The 18,875-nt window shown below is 42.2% G+C and overlaps 1 protein-coding gene and 1 long non-coding RNA gene across 14 annotated transcripts in view; one reads left to right on the forward strand and one right to left on the reverse strand.

Moving 5' to 3' along the window:
• The window catches only part of SRPK2 (SRSF protein kinase 2), a 273,846-nt gene that overhangs the window by 161,728 nt on the left and 93,243 nt on the right, over nt 1-18,875 (forward strand). For all 13 annotated transcript variants that reach the window (XM_039517267.1, XM_039517333.1, XM_039517259.1 and 10 more), the window contains 3 exons: nt 11,234-11,342; nt 12,002-12,089; nt 12,320-12,407. In XM_039517267.1, coding sequence (XP_039373201.1) covers nt 11,234-11,342; nt 12,002-12,089; nt 12,320-12,407 — 285 coding nt within the window. The remainder of the gene's footprint in view (nt 1-11,233; nt 11,343-12,001; nt 12,090-12,319; nt 12,408-18,875) is intronic.
• LOC120392622 lies at nt 5,700-17,630 on the reverse strand. Its single transcript, XR_005591742.1, has 3 exons — nt 17,379-17,630; nt 12,273-12,430; nt 5,700-7,569 (listed from the first exon to the last, which is right to left on the reverse strand). It is a non-coding gene; the product is annotated as an uncharacterized LOC120392622 (long non-coding RNA).

Raw genomic sequence — 18,875 nt, forward strand, 5'->3', positions numbered from 1 at the left:
CCTGATTTATAGGCTTCCAAAACATAAGAATGGCCATGCTGAGTCAGACAAATGGTCCTTCTAGCCCAGAATCCTGTCTTCTGGTAGTAGCTGATGCCAGATGCTTCAGAGGGAATTAACAGAACAGGGCAATAAATGAGTGATCCATCCCCTGTCTTTCAGTCCCAGCATCTGGTAGTCAGAGGTTTAGGGACACCCAGAGCATGGGGTTGCATCCCTGTCCATCATGGCTAATAGGAATGATTTCCCTTTACAAAAGCCGTGTTGACTCTTCCCCAACATGACATGTTCATATGCCTTATAATTTGTTCTTTATTATAGTTTCAACCATTTGCCTGGCACTAAAGTTAGGCTTACCTGCCTGTAATTGCGAGGATTGTCTCTGGAGTTATTTTTAAAAACCAGTGTTATATTAGCTATCCTCCAGTCATTTGGTACAGAAGTGATTGAAGTGACAGGTTACAGACCTCAGTTAGGAACACTGCAATTTCATATTTGAGTTCCTTCAGAGAACTCCTGGGTGAATTCCATCTGGTCCTGGGGACTTATAACTCTTTACTTTTTTCAGTTTGTTCCAAAACCACCTCTACTGACATCTCAATCTGGGAAAGTTCCTCAGATTTGTCACCTAAAAAAATGGCTCGGGTTTGGGACTCTCCGTCACATCCTCTGCAGTGAAGACCAATGCAAAGACTTAATTTAGCTTCTCCACAATGGCCTTGTTATCCTTGAGTGCCCTTTTAGCACCTAGATCATCCAGTGGCCCCACTGATTGTTTGGCAGGCTTCCTACTTCTTATGTACTTTAAAAAAAATTTTTTTCCTGTTTAATTTTTGTGTCTTTTACTAGTTGCTCTTCACATTCTTTTTTGGCTTGCCTGATTTTATTTTTACATTTGTCTTGCCAGAGTTTATGCTCCCTTCTACTTTCCTCAGAAGGATTCAACTTCCAGTTTTTAAAGGATGTCTTTTTGTCTCTAACCATCTCTTTTACATTGTTGTTTAGCCATGATGGCACTTTTTTGGTTCTCTTGCTGTTTTTTCTTTCTTGGGTTATAATGTAGTTTGAGCTTCTATTATGGTGTGTTAATTTTCCATGCACTTTGCAGGCATTTCACTTTTATGACTGTTCGTCTTAATTTCTGTTTAACTAGCTTCCTCATTTTTGTGTAGTTCCCCTTTTTGAAGTTAAATGCTACTCTGTTGGGTTTCTGTGGTATTTTTGCCCCCCACAGGAATGTTAAATTTAATTACATTATGTGCTATTACTGAGCAGTTCAGTTATAGTCACCTCTTGGATCAGATCTTGTGCGCCACTTAGGACTTTATCAAGAATGCTCTTTGTGGGTTCCAGGACTAGTTGCTCCATGAAGCAGTCGTCAATGGTGTCTATACATTTTATATCTGCATCCAATCTTGAGGTGATATGTACCCAGTCAATTTGGGGATAGTTGAAATCCCCCATTATTACTAGGTTTTCTGTTTTTGTAGCCTCTCTAATCTCCCTGAGCATTTCATAATCACCATCACCATCCTGGTCAAGTGGTCAGTAGTATATTCCTACTGCTATCCTCATTATTCAAGCATGGACTTTCTATCCATAGAGAATCTGTGGTACAGTTTGATTCATTTAAGATTTGTACTATATTTGACGTTATGCTTTCTTTCACATGCTGTGCTACTCCCTCACCAGTATGACCTATTCTATTATTCCTATATAGTTTGTGCCTTGGTATTACCGTGCCCCATTGATTATCATTGTTCCACGGAGTTTCTGTGATCACTATTATATTCAATATCTTCATTGAATACTAGGCACTCCCATTCACCCATCTTAGTATTTAGACTTCTAGCATTTGTATTCAAGCACTTAACATAATTTAAATGTACCTAGCTTAAATATGCTGTACTTAAAATGCTTTTCAAGGATATTTGACTTCCACATTGTTTGCTTACTTCGTAATGGTATAGCCTGACAACTGTAAACCTGTCGATGATCCACTTATTTGTCCTGTTATCTATTCACAATGGCATATGAATGTGCAAATCTTTGCTTGCTATTTTAACTTTTGGCTACAAAATACATGCATCTTTTCACATGCTGTCTTAGACTGAGTTCTCATTTTTAGTATCTCCCTTCCATGTTATTAGCTTTCTTTTTCAGGTAAACTTCATATTTTAGCTAGCATTTTATTGATTTTTGTTTTATAATAAAAAAGTATATTTTAACAGCATGTCATGACAATGCAGCCATGTCAATACATATACATCATATAACATTTGATCCTGTGCTAATACAGTTCCTAACAGTTAAGAACCTACTTAAGATGACTTTTTCCATAATATCAGACATAAGTGAATGAGCTCCAGGTTTTGTAGTTTTAATTTTTTTTAACAGTATTTCATAGAAACAAAGTGATCTCGTGTCCTGGCCCAAAATTCCTTCCTGACATAGTAACTCAGTTTAATCGGAAACATTATATTTTTCTCTGTTTCCAGTTTTCTTTCCAAAATGTCATAATCTATCTGGGGACACTAGATCACATAAGTTCCTAAATATCTAGTTAAGACAAAAGTCTTCCAGAAGTCACCTATCAGTCGATATTTTGTGACCTGTGGTAAAAAATCAATAGTGTTGTTTGTCTCAGCCACACATTTAAAATGGATTAGACATCGTATTAAAACTTCTTATAGGTGTTCCTGAAAGATTAAAGGCTCTTTCCACATCCTTAAGGCAGCTTCCATGGCCAACTTAGTTTTAGAACTCTGATTTTGTGGAATGACATTGAAGGTGGCAAGGCTTTGGTCCCAAATGTTTGGTTCAGTGATGATGGTGCTTACCTGGCTCCAATAGATCCAGATTTCCCAAAAGTTTTGGACCAGCTGACAGTGCCAGCACCGCGACAGTGTGGCTCAATCACACCAATATCTTTGAAGTATTAGTTATAAGTAGGGCTTCATGTTTGTCACGGGGAGGTTGTGGAAGTCACGGATTCTGTGACTTCCTGCAACCTTCCTGACTTCTGCAGTGGCCGGTGTGGCTGACCCCAGAACCGCCCAAAGCAGCTGGCCCTGGGGATCGCCCAAGCGGTGGCTGGTGCAGCTGGCTGCCTGAGTAGCAGTCCCGGGACAGGTGGGGCAGCGGTGGGGCCCTTGGGGCTCCCCCCATCGCAGCTGGTGCCATGGGCCCCCAGGCTCACCACCTCTCCCCAAGATTCAATCAGGGGGATTTATAGTATAAGTCATGGACAGGTCATGGGCCATGATTTTTTGTTTCTTGCCCGTGACCTGTCCATGACTTTTGCTAAAAATACCTGTGATTAAATCATAGCCTTAGTTACAAGTAACTTTTCTTTTAGTGTGTTGGGACTCAATCGCAAGGAACAACACCTTTAAAACATCTTATGTACAAGAACCTGACAGAATGGACTGGGTGGTGTGACATGGAGCCCTATAAAAATAAATTTCTCTTTTGTTATCCACTCACTCTGTGTTTGGAGATTGAGGAGAATATGTCTCTGCACAGGGAACCCAGCCTGGAGGAGGTAATTTTGCTGAGGAACCTCAAAGTCTGCTTTTGCTTATATTGATTCCTAACTTGTTTGTAAGTAATTTTATTAGTTTGAGAGTATGTATTCTGTCATGTTGTCTGGAGTTGCTCACAACTGTGAGTGCCTACCTTAAGGCAGACTGTCATAAAACAAGGGCAGACATCCCTAACTAGTGGTTTATTTTATAATTAGATTTTACCACGCCAGTAACAAATGTGAACTCCTGGATCCAGAGCCATAACTAGCTATTTTTGCGCCTGAGGCAAGAATATAAAATTGCCCCCCCACCCAGCGCCGCCTGGCCCCCCTGAAACACACATACACACATCCAGCACCGCCCGGCCCTGCGGAAACAATCCCCCCCTCGCCAGCGCCATCCACCCCGTGGAAACAAACCCTCCTTCCCCAGCGCCGCCCCCCCCCCGAAACAGCTGTGGGCCGAAAAGGAAGGTTTGGGAGTGGAGGGGGGAGAAACGGCATGCATAGGGTGACCAGATCACAGCAGTAAAATAGCACATAAAAAGGTTATTTAGAAAGCAATAGGCCCTGCCCCCTCCCCGCTCGGCCCCACCATCACACCTCTCTTCACCCCCTAGCCCCCCGCTGGCTTACTGCGTCCCTCCTAGTCAGTCCCCCACCCACCACTTGCCTCCTTTCACCTTCACCCTCCCCTGCCAGAAACTCCCATGCCAGCCCCACACCCCCTGTCTCCAGCCAGCCCCTGCTGCACCCCCTGCCCAAAGCCAGCTAGCCCCACACCCCCTGCCCTGCCTCCAGCCAGCCCCACACCCCCTGTCTTCAGCCAACCCCTGCCGCACCCCCCTGCCCTGTCTCCAGCCAGCCTCACTTCCCCTGTCTCCAGCCAACCCCTGCCACACTCCCGTGCTGGAAGCCAGCCTCACACCCGCTGTTTCCAGCCAGCCTCTGCCACACCCCCCTGCCCAAAGCCAGCCAGTCCCGCACTCCTCTGTCTCCAGCCAGCCCCTGCCACACACCCCTGCCCGAAGCCAGCTGGCCCAACAACCTGTCTCCAGCCAGCCCCTGCTGCACCCCCTGCCCTGCCTGCAGCCAGCCCCACAGCCCATCTCCAGCCAGCCCCTGCCTCAACCTCCTGCCTGAAGTCAGCCAGCCCCACACCCTGTCAGGTTATTCATTTATTTTCATTAAATATGTAGACTAAATAATGAAATTAATAAATTTTCAAGTCGAATGTGAATTAATTCTAGTGAACAATGCCACATTATGCAGTATTCATTTTTGAAAGTTTATAATAAGCGATGCTCTGGGGGAAGGGGAAGGGGTAGGGGTGGGGAGCGCAAGGTGGAAGTTTCGCCTAGGGTGCAATATCCTTGCACCGGACCTGTGCGCACAGGGTGGGGTGCAGGATGGGTGGCGGGGCGCAGGCTCTGGGAGGGAGTGTGGAGGGCTGGGTGCAGGCTCTGGGGCTGCCATCACATGTGGCTTCCTTCCTCCCCTGCTGCCCCTTGCCATAACCTCACTGGGAGTGGGGGATGGGGCTGCCCCTTGTCCAGTTTGCAGGAGTGGTGGCTGGGGTGGGGCGCGGATCACAGGGTCAAACACTCACTGGAAGCCCCAGCAGCTGCTCAGGTGAGTGAGGCCCACTGCCGATGATCCTGTCTCCCACCGGAAGCCCCCTTGGCATCTCCTCCAGGTTGGTGCCGGGAGAGGGGAGGGCTGCGAAGCACATGTGTGCCTCCCTCCTCCCCCTCTCCGTCGAGACGTGCTGTAGCTGGCTGCTCGCCCTCAGCCCTCTGCCGGCCAGCGTCGCTTGTTGCCATAGAGGCAGCAGCAGCTGGGAGAGCCGCAGCTTTCCTTCCGGCATTGAAGGCTTTTTCTGTGCCCCTCGGCTTTCCATGCCCGAGGCAAGTGCCTCACTCGCCTCGCCCTCGTTACGGCACTGCCTGGATCACTATACCAGTCCTACCATGGAATCACAGACAGTCCCCTTAGACTCTCTAGCCTATTTTGTGATAATAGTCACTTAAAGCAAAAATCACACGTCAGGTTTCTCTCAATCCCAAGAGACCAGTCACTTACCCCAGATCAGTTGGTACTCTGGATCTTACACCAAAGACAATGCTGACAGCCAATTCTGTAATAAACTAACTAAGGGTTTATTAGCTAAGAAAGAAGAATGAGAGTTATTGAGAGATTAAAGCAGGTAAAATATGTGCACAGGTGAGTCACAGTTTGTAACTCCAAATGGTGGCAGTGATGTAATAAACTGCCAGTTCCCCAAAAGTCTTTCAAGGTACCCAGATTGTCTTTTGAATTTCCAGTTTGCATCTGGCACGCTTCCCTGTAAAAGTCTAAGCAGTTCGGAGATGAAGGATCTTTCTTGGAATCCATTTTTATATCTTCTTCTGTCAGAAGACAAGCTGATAGGGTCTCTACCCACATGGGCTTTTCCTTTGATGACAATGGGTGAGGAATGCACTTTGAATCTCTGACCTCAGTCATCACCACAGTGGCCATTTGCTTTGGAATTAGCAACTTTTCTGATAGTCCTTCATTAGCATTCCCCAAGGCTTCTTTGATGTCTGATGAGTTATTTAGTTACAGGGGTATACATAATCTAAATATTTGCTATTACATTATAACAGGAACAGATAAGTGAAAACAATGCATGTAACATCCCATTAGTTTTATGAAGTTTAAACACCCAAAACACTAATTGCTTTGATCTATACTAATACACAAGAGAGAATAGTCTCTGACATGACCTGGTCTGCAAGCATCACATATTCACCTTTTGCTACCTTTTCTGTTTCTGTTAATCTTCCCATACCTTATATTAATGGGATGGAATATAAAAATTGGAACTTACTGTGTTCCATTAGTGTGTCTCCTCTTCTCTTAACTCCATCCTCAAAACCATCTGAGACTCCTCATTAATTTTTCAGTGAAACATTACCATACTTTGCCAGTAAATCAACCTTGATCTGAAATCCCAAGGTGGGCTGCTTTGAGGATTGAGCAGGTAATTCGACTTCCATACACATTAAACACTTGAACCTCTATTAACTGTGCCAACAAATGTGCGTAGTCAGTGCCTAATTGATTTTATTTTTAATGCTTCTAAGAACTTTACTTGGGTCTCTAGCTCATTTCACATTGGCCAGCAAACATCTCTCAGGAGGTAATGATTTTTTCAGTCTCTAGGCTAGGATTGATTTGAACTAGCAACCTAAAGTGAAAGAGCGCAGTTATCAACCTGACGAGCCTTACTGTACTCCTAGGCCATCAGTATAGAATTGGGGCTGATTATCTTCTCTGATTAAATAACATAAGAGGCAGAAAAGCATTTCTAAAAGTATCTACTGATGGAAATTAAAGAAGTAGACAAAATATGAAAGTATCTAATAGCACGCACATAGTTCATAGAATAGCATGACTAGCTTACTTGTTCCTAATATATATGTATAGTTAAGTTAGGCCTTTTACATTTTTCTATGAGGTCATGGTCATTAGTTGATGTAATATCATTAAAGGGGGGAACGTCTTTTGTGTGCAAGAAATTGATTTAATTAGATCAGGCACTGTTCCCCGAAGACTTGATTCAAAGCCCAGTCAAATCAGTGGAAAGACTTCCCTTGACTTCAGTGGGTTTTAGATCAGGCCTGTTTTAAATGTCCACTTGTCTAGAAATGTAATTAAATCTCAAAATTCCAACTACTTGATTTGTGAAGGCATATATGAACCATGATGCTATTGTTCTCCTATTTCTGAAAAACCTTAAACATTTGGAGATTACTCTCAAGAGACTATCATCAGTTGGAATACTTTGCCTCTCTGATTTTCTGGTTTCTCCTCCAGAGATGTCTCCCATTCATTCAGTTCACAAAGGGGATAATTTCCTACACAGCAGTGGAATTCATCAGCTACGATTACCAATACATTCAAGAGACATTAAGGAATAATGATCTCTCTTATTTTCTCTTTCTCTCTCTCATGCGTTCAGCAGTTGCATCAGAAACATCATTATTTTCTGTGGAGAACTGAAAAGCACAACAGACCTTTTGTTATGATCAGAGCAGTACTACTTAAACACTGAATATTTACAAATCCTGGTGTTTGTACCACCCAAAAGTACACAATTTCATTAACCTCCCCCCCCTTGATGGGGTGCCCCACTCACTGCTATGCTGGCACCTCCTTCTGGCTGCTCTTGGGATTAGCTCACGAGATCGACGCCCCTTCCTGGGATTGCACACTGTCACTCTGTCTTTCCCTCTGGTCTGTAGGCCCGCTCTCGCTCCAAGAATTGCAGTATGCTTTTTGTGACTCGGCCCTCTGGCTAGGTCACTCAGCATTACCCCCTTCCAGAGCATAGGCTTCAGAGTCTCTGTCAGTCCTGCAGTGACCCAGGCAGTTCACTGTCCTGCTGATGTCACTTTCCCAGTGGCAGGAAGGGGAATCCAGGCCCACTCTCTATGCCAGGGTTCCAGCCCAGGAACCCTACAACATGCAGCCAAGGTCTTCAGTTGCCAACCTTGCTGCTTATACCCTGAGCTGCTTCCTATCCCCCAGGAAGTCAGCCTCTCTACTGCCTCCTCCCAGGGAGCAAATGTGGGCTACTTGTCTCTGTAGCCACCAAACACACCCCCTTCTCTCAGGAAGTGACTGCAGACTACCTTCCTGCTCTCAGCTCCCTGGCTTTATGGAAGCCCCATCTGTACCCGCACAGATGAGCTTCCCCTACTTAGGGCTTTCCTCTCAGACTTCAGCCTAATAGGTTATTTGGCCATCTGGCCTCCATTAACCCCTTCTGGGCGAGCGTGGGGTGAACAGCCCAATCATACCTCCTAATTCCATATGAATGTTTATTTATAACTCACTTGCCTATTGCTTTCTAAATAACCTTTTTTTGTGCTATCAAACATTGAAATACATCCCACTAATCACGGCAAAGGAGACACCAATATTTAAAATGCCTTTTTCCTAGTACTGGTGTTACCTGGTGCTTCAGATCTGCAAATTAGCACCCCAGTGCTTCAAACATGAACAGGAATAACTTTGCATATGTGGGTGGTGTCATTGACTACTCTCATGAGTAAAGTTACCCCTGTGCAAGTCTGCAGGATTGGGGCCTGGGGCAACAGAAAAAGGTGCTGTGAAAAATGCACACAGAGAAACAGAGTATTTGGAAATCTATTACAGCAGTAGTTTTGGGGGTGATGTAATGGTAAAATAAATAAATTTTGACACGAAACTGGCACTATTCTAATATTGTGATACTTTACTAAAAGAGAACAGTCCTGAATTGAATGAGACTCTGGCAGTTTATCTGTCCATGAGACACACCTGTTGGTGCCTCAGAAGGTCTAAAATACTGTGTACCACATATCTTATTTAGGGAGAAGAATAATTTTGAATCATATAATCACAGTAGGACCCATTTATACCACTTTAGTAGTGTAAAGAAACATTAAAATTGGCACCCATTTGTGTTCATTGGTATGTTTGATGACTATTAGGGAAGGTGTAAGATATTTCAGACATTTTTCATTTTGTCCTGTTTAATTACAAAGATTTGCTGTGTAACTTAAAGGTGCTAAAACTGAGTCTTAAATATTTGCAGCTTCTAAAACTTCAGTGAGGAAAATTGTATCTTTTGCCAAGAGAATGATTGCGCAGGGAATAATGTTTTATACTTCTCATATTTTTTATGCAACAGATGGAGTGTGCATAAGAAAAGAAATGATTTAGTAAGTTGTGTGTTAGTGATGTACGTAATCTTGGCTGTCAGGTCAAAAGATTTAATTCTCAGAAATGGAAATCCTTTTAGGAATAGGAAGTGGTATTGCTGTTTCCTCCCTTTTCCACTATCCTGCATATGTCTCTTGAGATCTATCTTTCTTTATTTTATCTAATTAGTAGTTTAAACCTAGATTTATGGAGAACTGGTATGAATCCTTTGATTGTAATCCAGTTCTGTAGTTGTTAGGAAGCAAGTTAATATTTATCCAGATCTTCAGTTTCTAGCCTTAAAGCTATACAGTTAGGTCTGTTAGTTAAATGGTCAAGCTAGTTCTTTGGTTTTGTTTGTAAGATGATTTCTTCATCAGTGTGTGGTCTTGCAGTGTATTTGTGTGGTGTGTGTTGACCAGATGTTTAGGATAAAATGAATAATATAGGTAACTGCTACAGACAAAACCTTTGGACTATGCATAGGCATGTGCAGGATCAGGGCTTCCCATCTTAAGAAGCCTAAGGTATCTGCTACCTTTGAATATGAAGTGGATAGCAATGTTTCAGTATTTCCTTTGAGTAAATATGCTCTAGGTTTTCTCTTGAAGAAATCTGGTCTGATCCAGATTTGGAGTGCTATTTAAAAAAAAAATCTGTTGTTGCTTGAGAGTTAAGAATCTAAGGTTTGGGAATGAGACACATCTTTTATTAGTTACCACAGTGCATTTTTAAAATCAAGACATTGTGTTCCCAGTTATGGAGTGTCATGGACCACAAGGTGAGCTCTACCTTGTATCACTGTTCAGTGCATCCCTCCTAGTGATAGGCCCTGGGCCTCTACCTCACTTTAGGAGGTGTCCCAAGATTCTGCCATTCTTAGACTGAACCACTAGGCTTCAGAACCCTTCTTTCTCGCTGTGGCTACTTTAGCAGGGCCAATTTGAATTGGGAGCTTTGTGACCAGAAAATATATCAGTGACACACTGCAGCCTTTTAAAAACAAAGTATTGTTTAATAGTCAACAGGAACGAACTAGTCAGAGTCTTGTATTAAGATAATGAATAAGGCCTACGCACATGAATATTACCTAAACTTTATTCTTTCCTTACAAGTTTTGGGTAAGTTCCACTCAGCCTAGACACCCCTGCTCCTGGCCTTGGAGAGACAGACAGCCACTGCAGCATTCTCTCAGGCCTGGTCTACACTTACAATTTAGATTGACCTAGCTATGTTTCTGAATGCCATAGTTAAGCCAACCTAACCCCTGGTGCAGACACAACTAAGTCAATGGAAGAATTACCATCAATCAGAGAAGTGGATTGCCTGAATTGATGGGAAACCCCTTTTTGTCGATGTAGGAAGCACCTGCACTGCTCTGCTATAGCGGCATAGCTACAACACTTGTAGTATAGATGTAGCCTCAGTGCTTCTCTGTCAGATACTCCCTTCCAATCAGTGCTGCCTGCTCACCCTCCTAACTTTCTAGGCTGGAGTCTTTAAGAGTTTAGTGCCCTTTGATGTTAGGCATGGGGCTGGGAAAAATAAAACTGCAAGCCTTGCAGGAGGGCATTTTCCAATAATAATGGCCCCATAGTTCTCTTGAGTACCCTTGGTAATCTCTTGGGAGGTTTTGTCTCCTACTTGTTTTCCCCAACAGCTTCCTTTGATTTAACTCTGGGCAGTCATATAGAATAATATCAAGCTGATAAACTAAGGCATATAATTTTCATAGAAATACAGAAATCTCCACGTTTTCCACAAGGGAGGGTGTAAAGAATGTGCTTAGAAGATGTAGAACATTTTTGAGGCAAAATATTGTAATTGTAGAAAAAACTTATCGCAATTTCCTGATTTATAGTTTAGGAGGACATCTTTAAAAGGTGTTTGGTATTAAAGGAATAAACAGGTAAGTAGAAGTATCTGCTTATTTTTCTGAATGTACTTCTTTCTTTATTTTATTTTTTTTGAAAGGTGGCTATCATCCAGTGAAAATTGGAGATCTTTTCAATGGCCGGTATCATGTAATTAGGAAGCTAGGATGGGGACACTTCTCTACAGTTTGGCTATGCTGGGATATGCAGTAAGAGTTCTACATATATATATATATTTGCCTTTAAACATTTTTTTCCCATTTCTAATCAAGTAAATGCTGATTTGTTATATGTGCAGTAACTTTTGTTTTAGATACAGGCAGAAGCTACCCACGTGTTTTGTTGTGTCTTTGTTGTTGTTTGGTAAACAACTGTATATAGAGATGTCCGCAGTGTTTTTCGCCTTTTGGTTAAGGATGTATTTTATAAAACTTGTCAGAAGTTGAAGTCTATGTTTTATTTTGCTTAACAAATTATCAGTGCTTATTGAATTCACATGTTTTCTTGAGCTGGAGAGCAAGCTAATGTTTTTATTCCTCCTGTATCCTTAATAGTAAACCTATTAAATGGTAAAATAGAATTGAAATTCCTCTTTTAAAGCCATTACCATTTAAAATATTAATAGTTCTGTGATTTCAATATTGTAGAAACAATGCATAAAATATAGTTCTAAAGGTATTGTTATTCTCTGTCAGAATGCACTAAATTATGTTAAATATTTTTACTACTATATTATTGAGAATTTAGGTGTTTCCCCTTAATTTTAAGATAAAATTACCAAAATTTTCCAGATATAGTCCTCTGAAGTATGCTTCATAACATCTTTCAGCTCTGGTCATTTGTTGAATAAGTTTTTATTATTTTCAAGGGGGAAGAGGTTTGTTGCAATGAAAGTTGTAAAAAGTGCCCAGCATTATACAGAGACAGCCTTGGATGAAATTAAGTTGCTCAGATGTGTGAGTATTATACTGAGTGCTCAGTGCTAATAATGGTAAATTATGTATAGGTACAATGGAAGTAAATGCTTTCGAACATCATTATTTTCCCTAAATCTGTTTTCTAAATATATGCCATTACTTCGTTGTCATTATTTGTAAGGCTCTATAATCTTGTTTAAATTTTTAGAAAAAATGCATTACCCTTCTAAAAAGATGAATTATTTCCAGTATCTTCTTTCTTTGCTTAGGTTCGTGAAAGTGATCCTAACGATCCAAACAAAGACATGGTTGTACAGTTAATTGATGACTTCAAAATTTCAGGGATGAATGGAATACGTATCCTTTTTTGGCTGTTCTTCCTACATTAAGATTAAAATGAAGGGGATAAATGAGTATTTAGTTTTTATACATTAATGTCTTAGTGTATGCAGAGTGAAGTAATTTTCCAAAATAATCTGCTTTCTTTAATTTTTTTTAAAGTAAAATTTAAGACCATCACAATGACATTTAGTCATGCACTGTATTACAATGTGTAATTCGCTTTCCCTAGTGAAAATAACGTAATAGTTCTAAATATAATGAAGAATAAAAGATAGATAAACATTTTAAATTTGTTCCTTGATGAACAGGCTTGCCCACTAGACCATCAGAAGACAGGGATCTTTTTAAAAAATTGAAATTTTATTTACAGTGAACGTTGTTTATGGTTTCTCTAACCTTTCCAAATAACATAGTTAAGGAACATGTTGTGCATTAGTTAGTGTACTGTGCTTCATTATTATTATTATTATTATAATAAATACTGCAGTACATTCAATTAGTGTAGGTAGAAAAATATTTTTTCTAAAAACAAACAAGCAATTTATGTTGAAACATTATTAGATTAGATTCCAATGCGTGTTACTGTAATAATATATATAGAGAAACTTAAAAAAGAAGGGGTAATCACTCGTTTTAGATAAGGAAGAATCATCAACTAATCAGTTATTTTGTTTCTATCCTTTAAATTGTTTATTGATATAAAATGTAGATATGTGATTGGCTGGAGTGTTCTTTAATTCCTGTAACGGTCTAGAGGATGGATTCTGAGTGACAAATAAAAAACACTTGGTAACTGAATCTTTATGATGCTTTCTAGAATTATAATCTGTAACCATTCTGATGAAAAGCCATATAGTAAAATATAGTAAGGATAGAAAACAATAAATGTGGAAGACTGGATAGATTAGAGGATTGGTAATAGAGTCTGGAGCCTTTAACCTCTAAATCATTGGTTGAAATCCAGCCCAGAGCGGTAGTGAGTTTATGTTCCTCCTGTCTGATGGAGGCCAGTGGGGAGATCCCAAGTTGGCTCCTGAAGAAAGTGGTATGTGTCTCCTACTGAGAGGTATAAGTACCTGGAGTTTCTCCTGTTGCTTATGTGATCCTCTTAACGAGTTACTGACTAGACGTTAACCTCTTTTTTTGTTTTGTTTTGTTTGAGAAATGTTATTGAAAAAGTATCTGCCAGCACACCTGGACTTGATAGATTTTTCTGACATATTTCAATGAGACACTAAAATGAAACAGTCCTCATTAATATGCTTGGTGATTCCCTGCTGCTGCTGAGCTATCTTTGTTGATCATATTAGTTCTTCTTCAAGTAGTGCACCTGTGGGTGCTCCACTGCACCTGGAATTGGTGATCTTTGGTAGCAGTGCCTGTTGGGCTGCATATGTGCCTATATAGTGCGTGCGTTCCAACCACCCTCAGTTCCTTCTCAACCACCTTTGGTCTGGGATGGAATCCTGAGCAGAGCCCTCCCATACATCTGTAGCCTTCAGTAATAGTAGTGTTTCTGTTATAATTTTCTAGATATTAGGAATTTCCTTTATTTTTCTCTCTCCTCTGGAAAAAAAAATATTGTTTTCCATTTGTCTTCCCTCCCTGTTATTCTTTACCTTACTGTAGGTTTCCTTTTTTTCTGCACCCTTCCCAATTGGGAAGTCCTCCCTTTCTTGGGGTTATGCCCAGATCCCCTGGGTTCAAGAGGTGCCTGTCCTGCCATGAGGCCATCATTGTGAGTGATAGGCACTCACAGCGCATATGCTGTCTCAGTGAGGAACACGTCACACAAAAGTGCACCCACTGTTTCAAATGTAAGGTTCATGCCTCTTCCCTGGAGACACAACACCACGCCCCTTCATCACTGAGGACTGCACCACCCTTTTCTAATGAGGAAGAAGAGGCGGAAGAGGAGTACTGCATTGCACTGTGCACTCCACCCTCATATCAAAGGCAGCTACACAGAGAATTATCTTCTCGTCCTCAGTACCCAGAGACCAGAAGGAATCCAGGTCTCTGGTACAGACCCCCATGGATGCAACCCCACATGCCAGTTCCTCCACATTGGCCCTGTTCGGACCCAGGGGCTATGTGCGTATAGGGTGTACTTTCCCAAATCATCCACGGAATAGAGACAGAGACAAATATGCTTTCCATCTTCATCAGTGTCTAGACCGCCTGACACTGAACCAGAAGCACTAGAGGAGCAGGAGGAAGAAATGGAGGAAGAGATTCTCCAACTTCTCCTCATCTTCCCTGATGAAGCCATAATGCCACCACTACCAACATGGGAGGATGATTTTAAACAGTTCCAAGAACTGTTCTGCAGGATTGCAGATTCTCTCCAGATCCTTCTGGAGGAAGTCAGAGAGCAACAGCACAAGTGGCTCAATATCTTACAGGCCTCTACATTGGCAAAGATTGCACTCCCAAGCAGTGATGCCTTCTTGGATCCCGCCAAGGTGATCTGGTAGACCCCAGAGTCAATACCATCCACCTGCAAGTGAGCAGACAAGAAATACTATGTCCTTGGTAAGGTTGGGGAATTTCTCTTTTTCCATCTTACTCTGAATTCCCTGGATTGTTAATGCAATACAAGAGAAGTGGCAACAACACCACTTTAGGACAGCCCCCTATGACAGGGACTGAAAGAGGCAAGACATCTTTGGTCGTAAAGCATACTCTTCAGCTACACTCTAGTTCCGTATTGCTAAATATGAGGCACTTCTGGCCAAATATAATCACATAAATTACTCCAAATTCCAGGAATTCTGTCAACACCTACCAGATAAGAAGAAGGAACAGTTCCAGGCACTGGTGATGGAAGGACAACTTCTGGCCTATACGGTGCTACAAGCCTCTCTGGATTCTGCAGACACAGCTGTGCAGCTCTCCAGGTTCCCCAGAGAGGTGCCAACAACTGTCAAGGATCTACCCTTTGAAGGCTCTAAACACTTTGCAGAGTGCATAGATGAGTCGTTACATTCTTTAAAAGACTCTAAAGTGACACTTTGTTCATTCAGCATAATATATAAACTACTGCCGAAGAGAAGACAGGGTAGATACCAGCCTACCCCAAGGCCTCGATCTCCACATTTCACCCCTCTGCAGCAGTATGATATGCAATGCAGATGACAGAGGCCTCCTCCTAAGCACAGGCAGACACCAGCACAAGGGGTTATGCCTCACACTTCCACCTCCAAATAACAATTTTGAAGCTTTGGTCGAGGCCCCGAGATGCCTCTGGCTGATGCAGTTGCTGCAGCCATCTTTACTTGCCCATCAGTTTAGTGGCCGCTTGGTTCCCTTCTACCCAGCATGGCGACAAATCACCTCAGTCTAATGGGTCTTGGAAATCATCAACAAAGGATACTCCATTCTGTTCCTCTCTCCCATCCACCCATCCCACCTCCCCATTCCACTTCAGGGACCTTTCTATGAAAAGAAATAAACTACCTTCTGTGACTGGGAGACGTAGAATTGGTCCCATTCCAACACAGAAGGAAAGGTTTTTAATCTCACTATTTTCTATTCCAAAATAAATCCAGCAGTTGGAGACATATGCTAGACTTGAGGAACCTCAACAAGTTCATCAAACTACAACATTTCAAGATGGTCACACTATCAACAGTTATCCTGGCATTGGAACAGGCCCACAATCTCCAAGACGCGTACTTCCATATCACCATACACCGTTCCCACAGCAATTCCTCAGATTCATCTGGGGGTCCGACCATTACTACCCTTTGACTTTCCTACAATGCCCAGAGTATTTTCCAAAGTCCTCGTGGTGGTGGCGCACCTATGCAAACAAGGGATTGTAATATTCCCTGCAATAATACATGACTGCCTCCTCAAACCTCCTGTCCAGAGTCGACGAGGTCAAAGCTATAAGAAAAACGATGGACCTTTTCTCGAATTTTGGCCTCAGATAAACATACAAAAGTTTATACTGATGCCAGTACATCATCTAACATTTATTTGGGGCCCAGCTGGATGCGATACAAGCCACAGTCTTCCTTCCAACTCACAGATTTTCAGCAATAGGCAGTATCGTCTCCAACATGAGAACCAGCTCACAGATCTTCTGCCAGGATGTGCCTACAGCTGTTTGGCCTATGGCAGCGGCCACATTCATGGTAAAACACGACAGATTACACATGTGCTGTCTCCAGGCATGGCCATAGATGGTGTATGTACCCCACAGACACAGGCTAAACCTTCTCCTATTGATACCAGTCAAGATCAAGGACTCATGAGACTGGTGGACAGAACCTCAAAATGCCTGCATGGGGGTCCTCTTTCTTCAGTCCACACCATCCTTGATACTGACAATGGATGCCTGCCTTATCGGTTAAGGAGCACATCTACAGACCTATACAGTGCCGGGCAGGTGGTCCCCCTCAGAATGTACGTTGCATGTCAATCTCCTAGAAGTACGTGCAGTTTGCAATGCATGCCAACACTTTCTACCGTTGATCAGACAAAGGACCATAAGAGTAATGATGGACAACATCGCTTGCATATTCTATGTCAACAGACAAAGGGGAGCAAGGTCAGAATCTGTGTGCACAGAAGCACTACAATTGTGGAACTAGTGTATCCAATGTGACATCAACATCTCAGCCTCATACCTACCTGGACACCAGTACACCACAGCAGACTCACTGAGCATGAGAGTCTCAGAAGACCACAAGTGGGAGTTAGACACAAGAGTCCTGCAGCACATTATTCAACTGCTGGGGATTCCCAGGCATAGATCTCTTTGCCACATCCAAAAATGCCAAATGTCCACAATTCTGCTCAAGAGCAGGTCTGGGTCATTGGTCTCTGGGGACACCTTCCTCCTTACATGGTATACAACCCTACTCTATGTCTTTCCACTCTTCACTCTGTTCAAAGTACTTCACAAGCTACAGGGTGGAATAAGCCACAGTCATTCTCATAGCCCTAACGTGGCCATGACAGGTTTGGTATCCTTACCTCATGTGTCTTGGTGGCTTGTCCACCAGTCACATTAGAGTTGGCTTCATATCTCTTCTTACAGGTCAAATCCTCCATCCCAGTCTAGAAATCCTCCATCTGAAGGCATGGCTCCTTCATGGTTCCGGGATTTGGAGATGACCTGTTCAGAATAGGTAAAAGAGATTCTTTTAAATAGCAGGTGTGATACAACTCGCTAGACTTATCTCTATAAATGGAAAAATTCCAGACTTGGTGCGATACCAAACATATCCCCACAATAAAGACTCCTTTATTACTCATTCTAGACTACATTCTAGAACTTAAAAGATCAGGATTGTCCACAAGCTCCATTCGCATACACCTGCAATCACTGCATTCCACTCCAAGATAGAAGGTCATTCCATGTTTACCAGCTCACTAACAAAAAGATTTGTAATGGGCCTTCAAAACCTATACCCTCAAACATAAGACATCACCAGGGCCTGATGAAATGCATCCTAGAATACTCAAGGAGCTAATAGAGGAGGTATCTGAGCCTCTAGCTATTACTTTTGGAAAATCATGGGAGATAGGAGAGATTCCAGAAGACTGGAAAAGGGCAAACATAGTGCCCATCTACAAAAAGGGAAATAAAAACAACCCAGGAAACTACAGACCAGTTAGTTTAACTTCCGTGCCAGGGAAGATAATGGAGCAAGTAATTAAGAAAATCATCTGCAAACACTTGGAAGGTGGTAAGGTGATAGGGAATAGCCAGCATGGATTTGTAAAGAACAAATCCTGTCAAACTAATCTGATAGCTTTCTTTGATAGGATAACAAGTCTTGTGGATAAGGGAGAAGCGGTGGATGTGGTATACCTAGACTTTAGTAAGGCATTTTGATACGGTCTCACATGATAGTCTTATCGATAAACTAGGCAAATACAACTTAGATGGGGCTACTATAAGGTGGATGCATAACTGGCTGGATAACCGTACTCAGAGAGTAGTTCTTAATGGTTCCCAATCCTGCTGGAAAGGTATAATAAGTGGGGTTTCATAGGGGTCTGTTTTGGGACTGGCTCTGTTCAATATCTTCATCAATGACTTAGATATTGGCAAAGAAAGTATGCTTATTAAGTTTGCAGATGATACCAAACTGGGAGGGATTGCAACTGCTTTGGAGGATAGTGTCAAAATTCAAAATGATCTGGACAAATTGGAGAAATGGTCTGAGGTAAACCGGATGAAGTTTAATAAAGACAAATACAAAGTGTTCCACGTAGGAAGGAACAATTAGTTTCACACATACAGAATGGGAAGAGACTCTCTAGGAAGGAGTATGGCAGAAAGGGATGTAGGGGTTATAGTGGACCACAAGCTAAATATGAGTCAACAGTGTGATGCTGTTGCAAAAAAAGCAAATGTGATTATGGGCTGCATTAACAGGCGTGTTGTGAGCAAGACATGAGAAGTCATTCTTCCGCTCTACTCTGCGCTGGTCAGGCCTCAGCTGGAGTATTGTGTCCAGTTCT

Source organism: Mauremys reevesii, linkage group 1, assembly GCF_016161935.1.
Source record: "Mauremys reevesii isolate NIE-2019 linkage group 1, ASM1616193v1, whole genome shotgun sequence".
NCBI lineage: Eukaryota > Metazoa > Chordata > Testudines > Geoemydidae > Mauremys > Mauremys reevesii.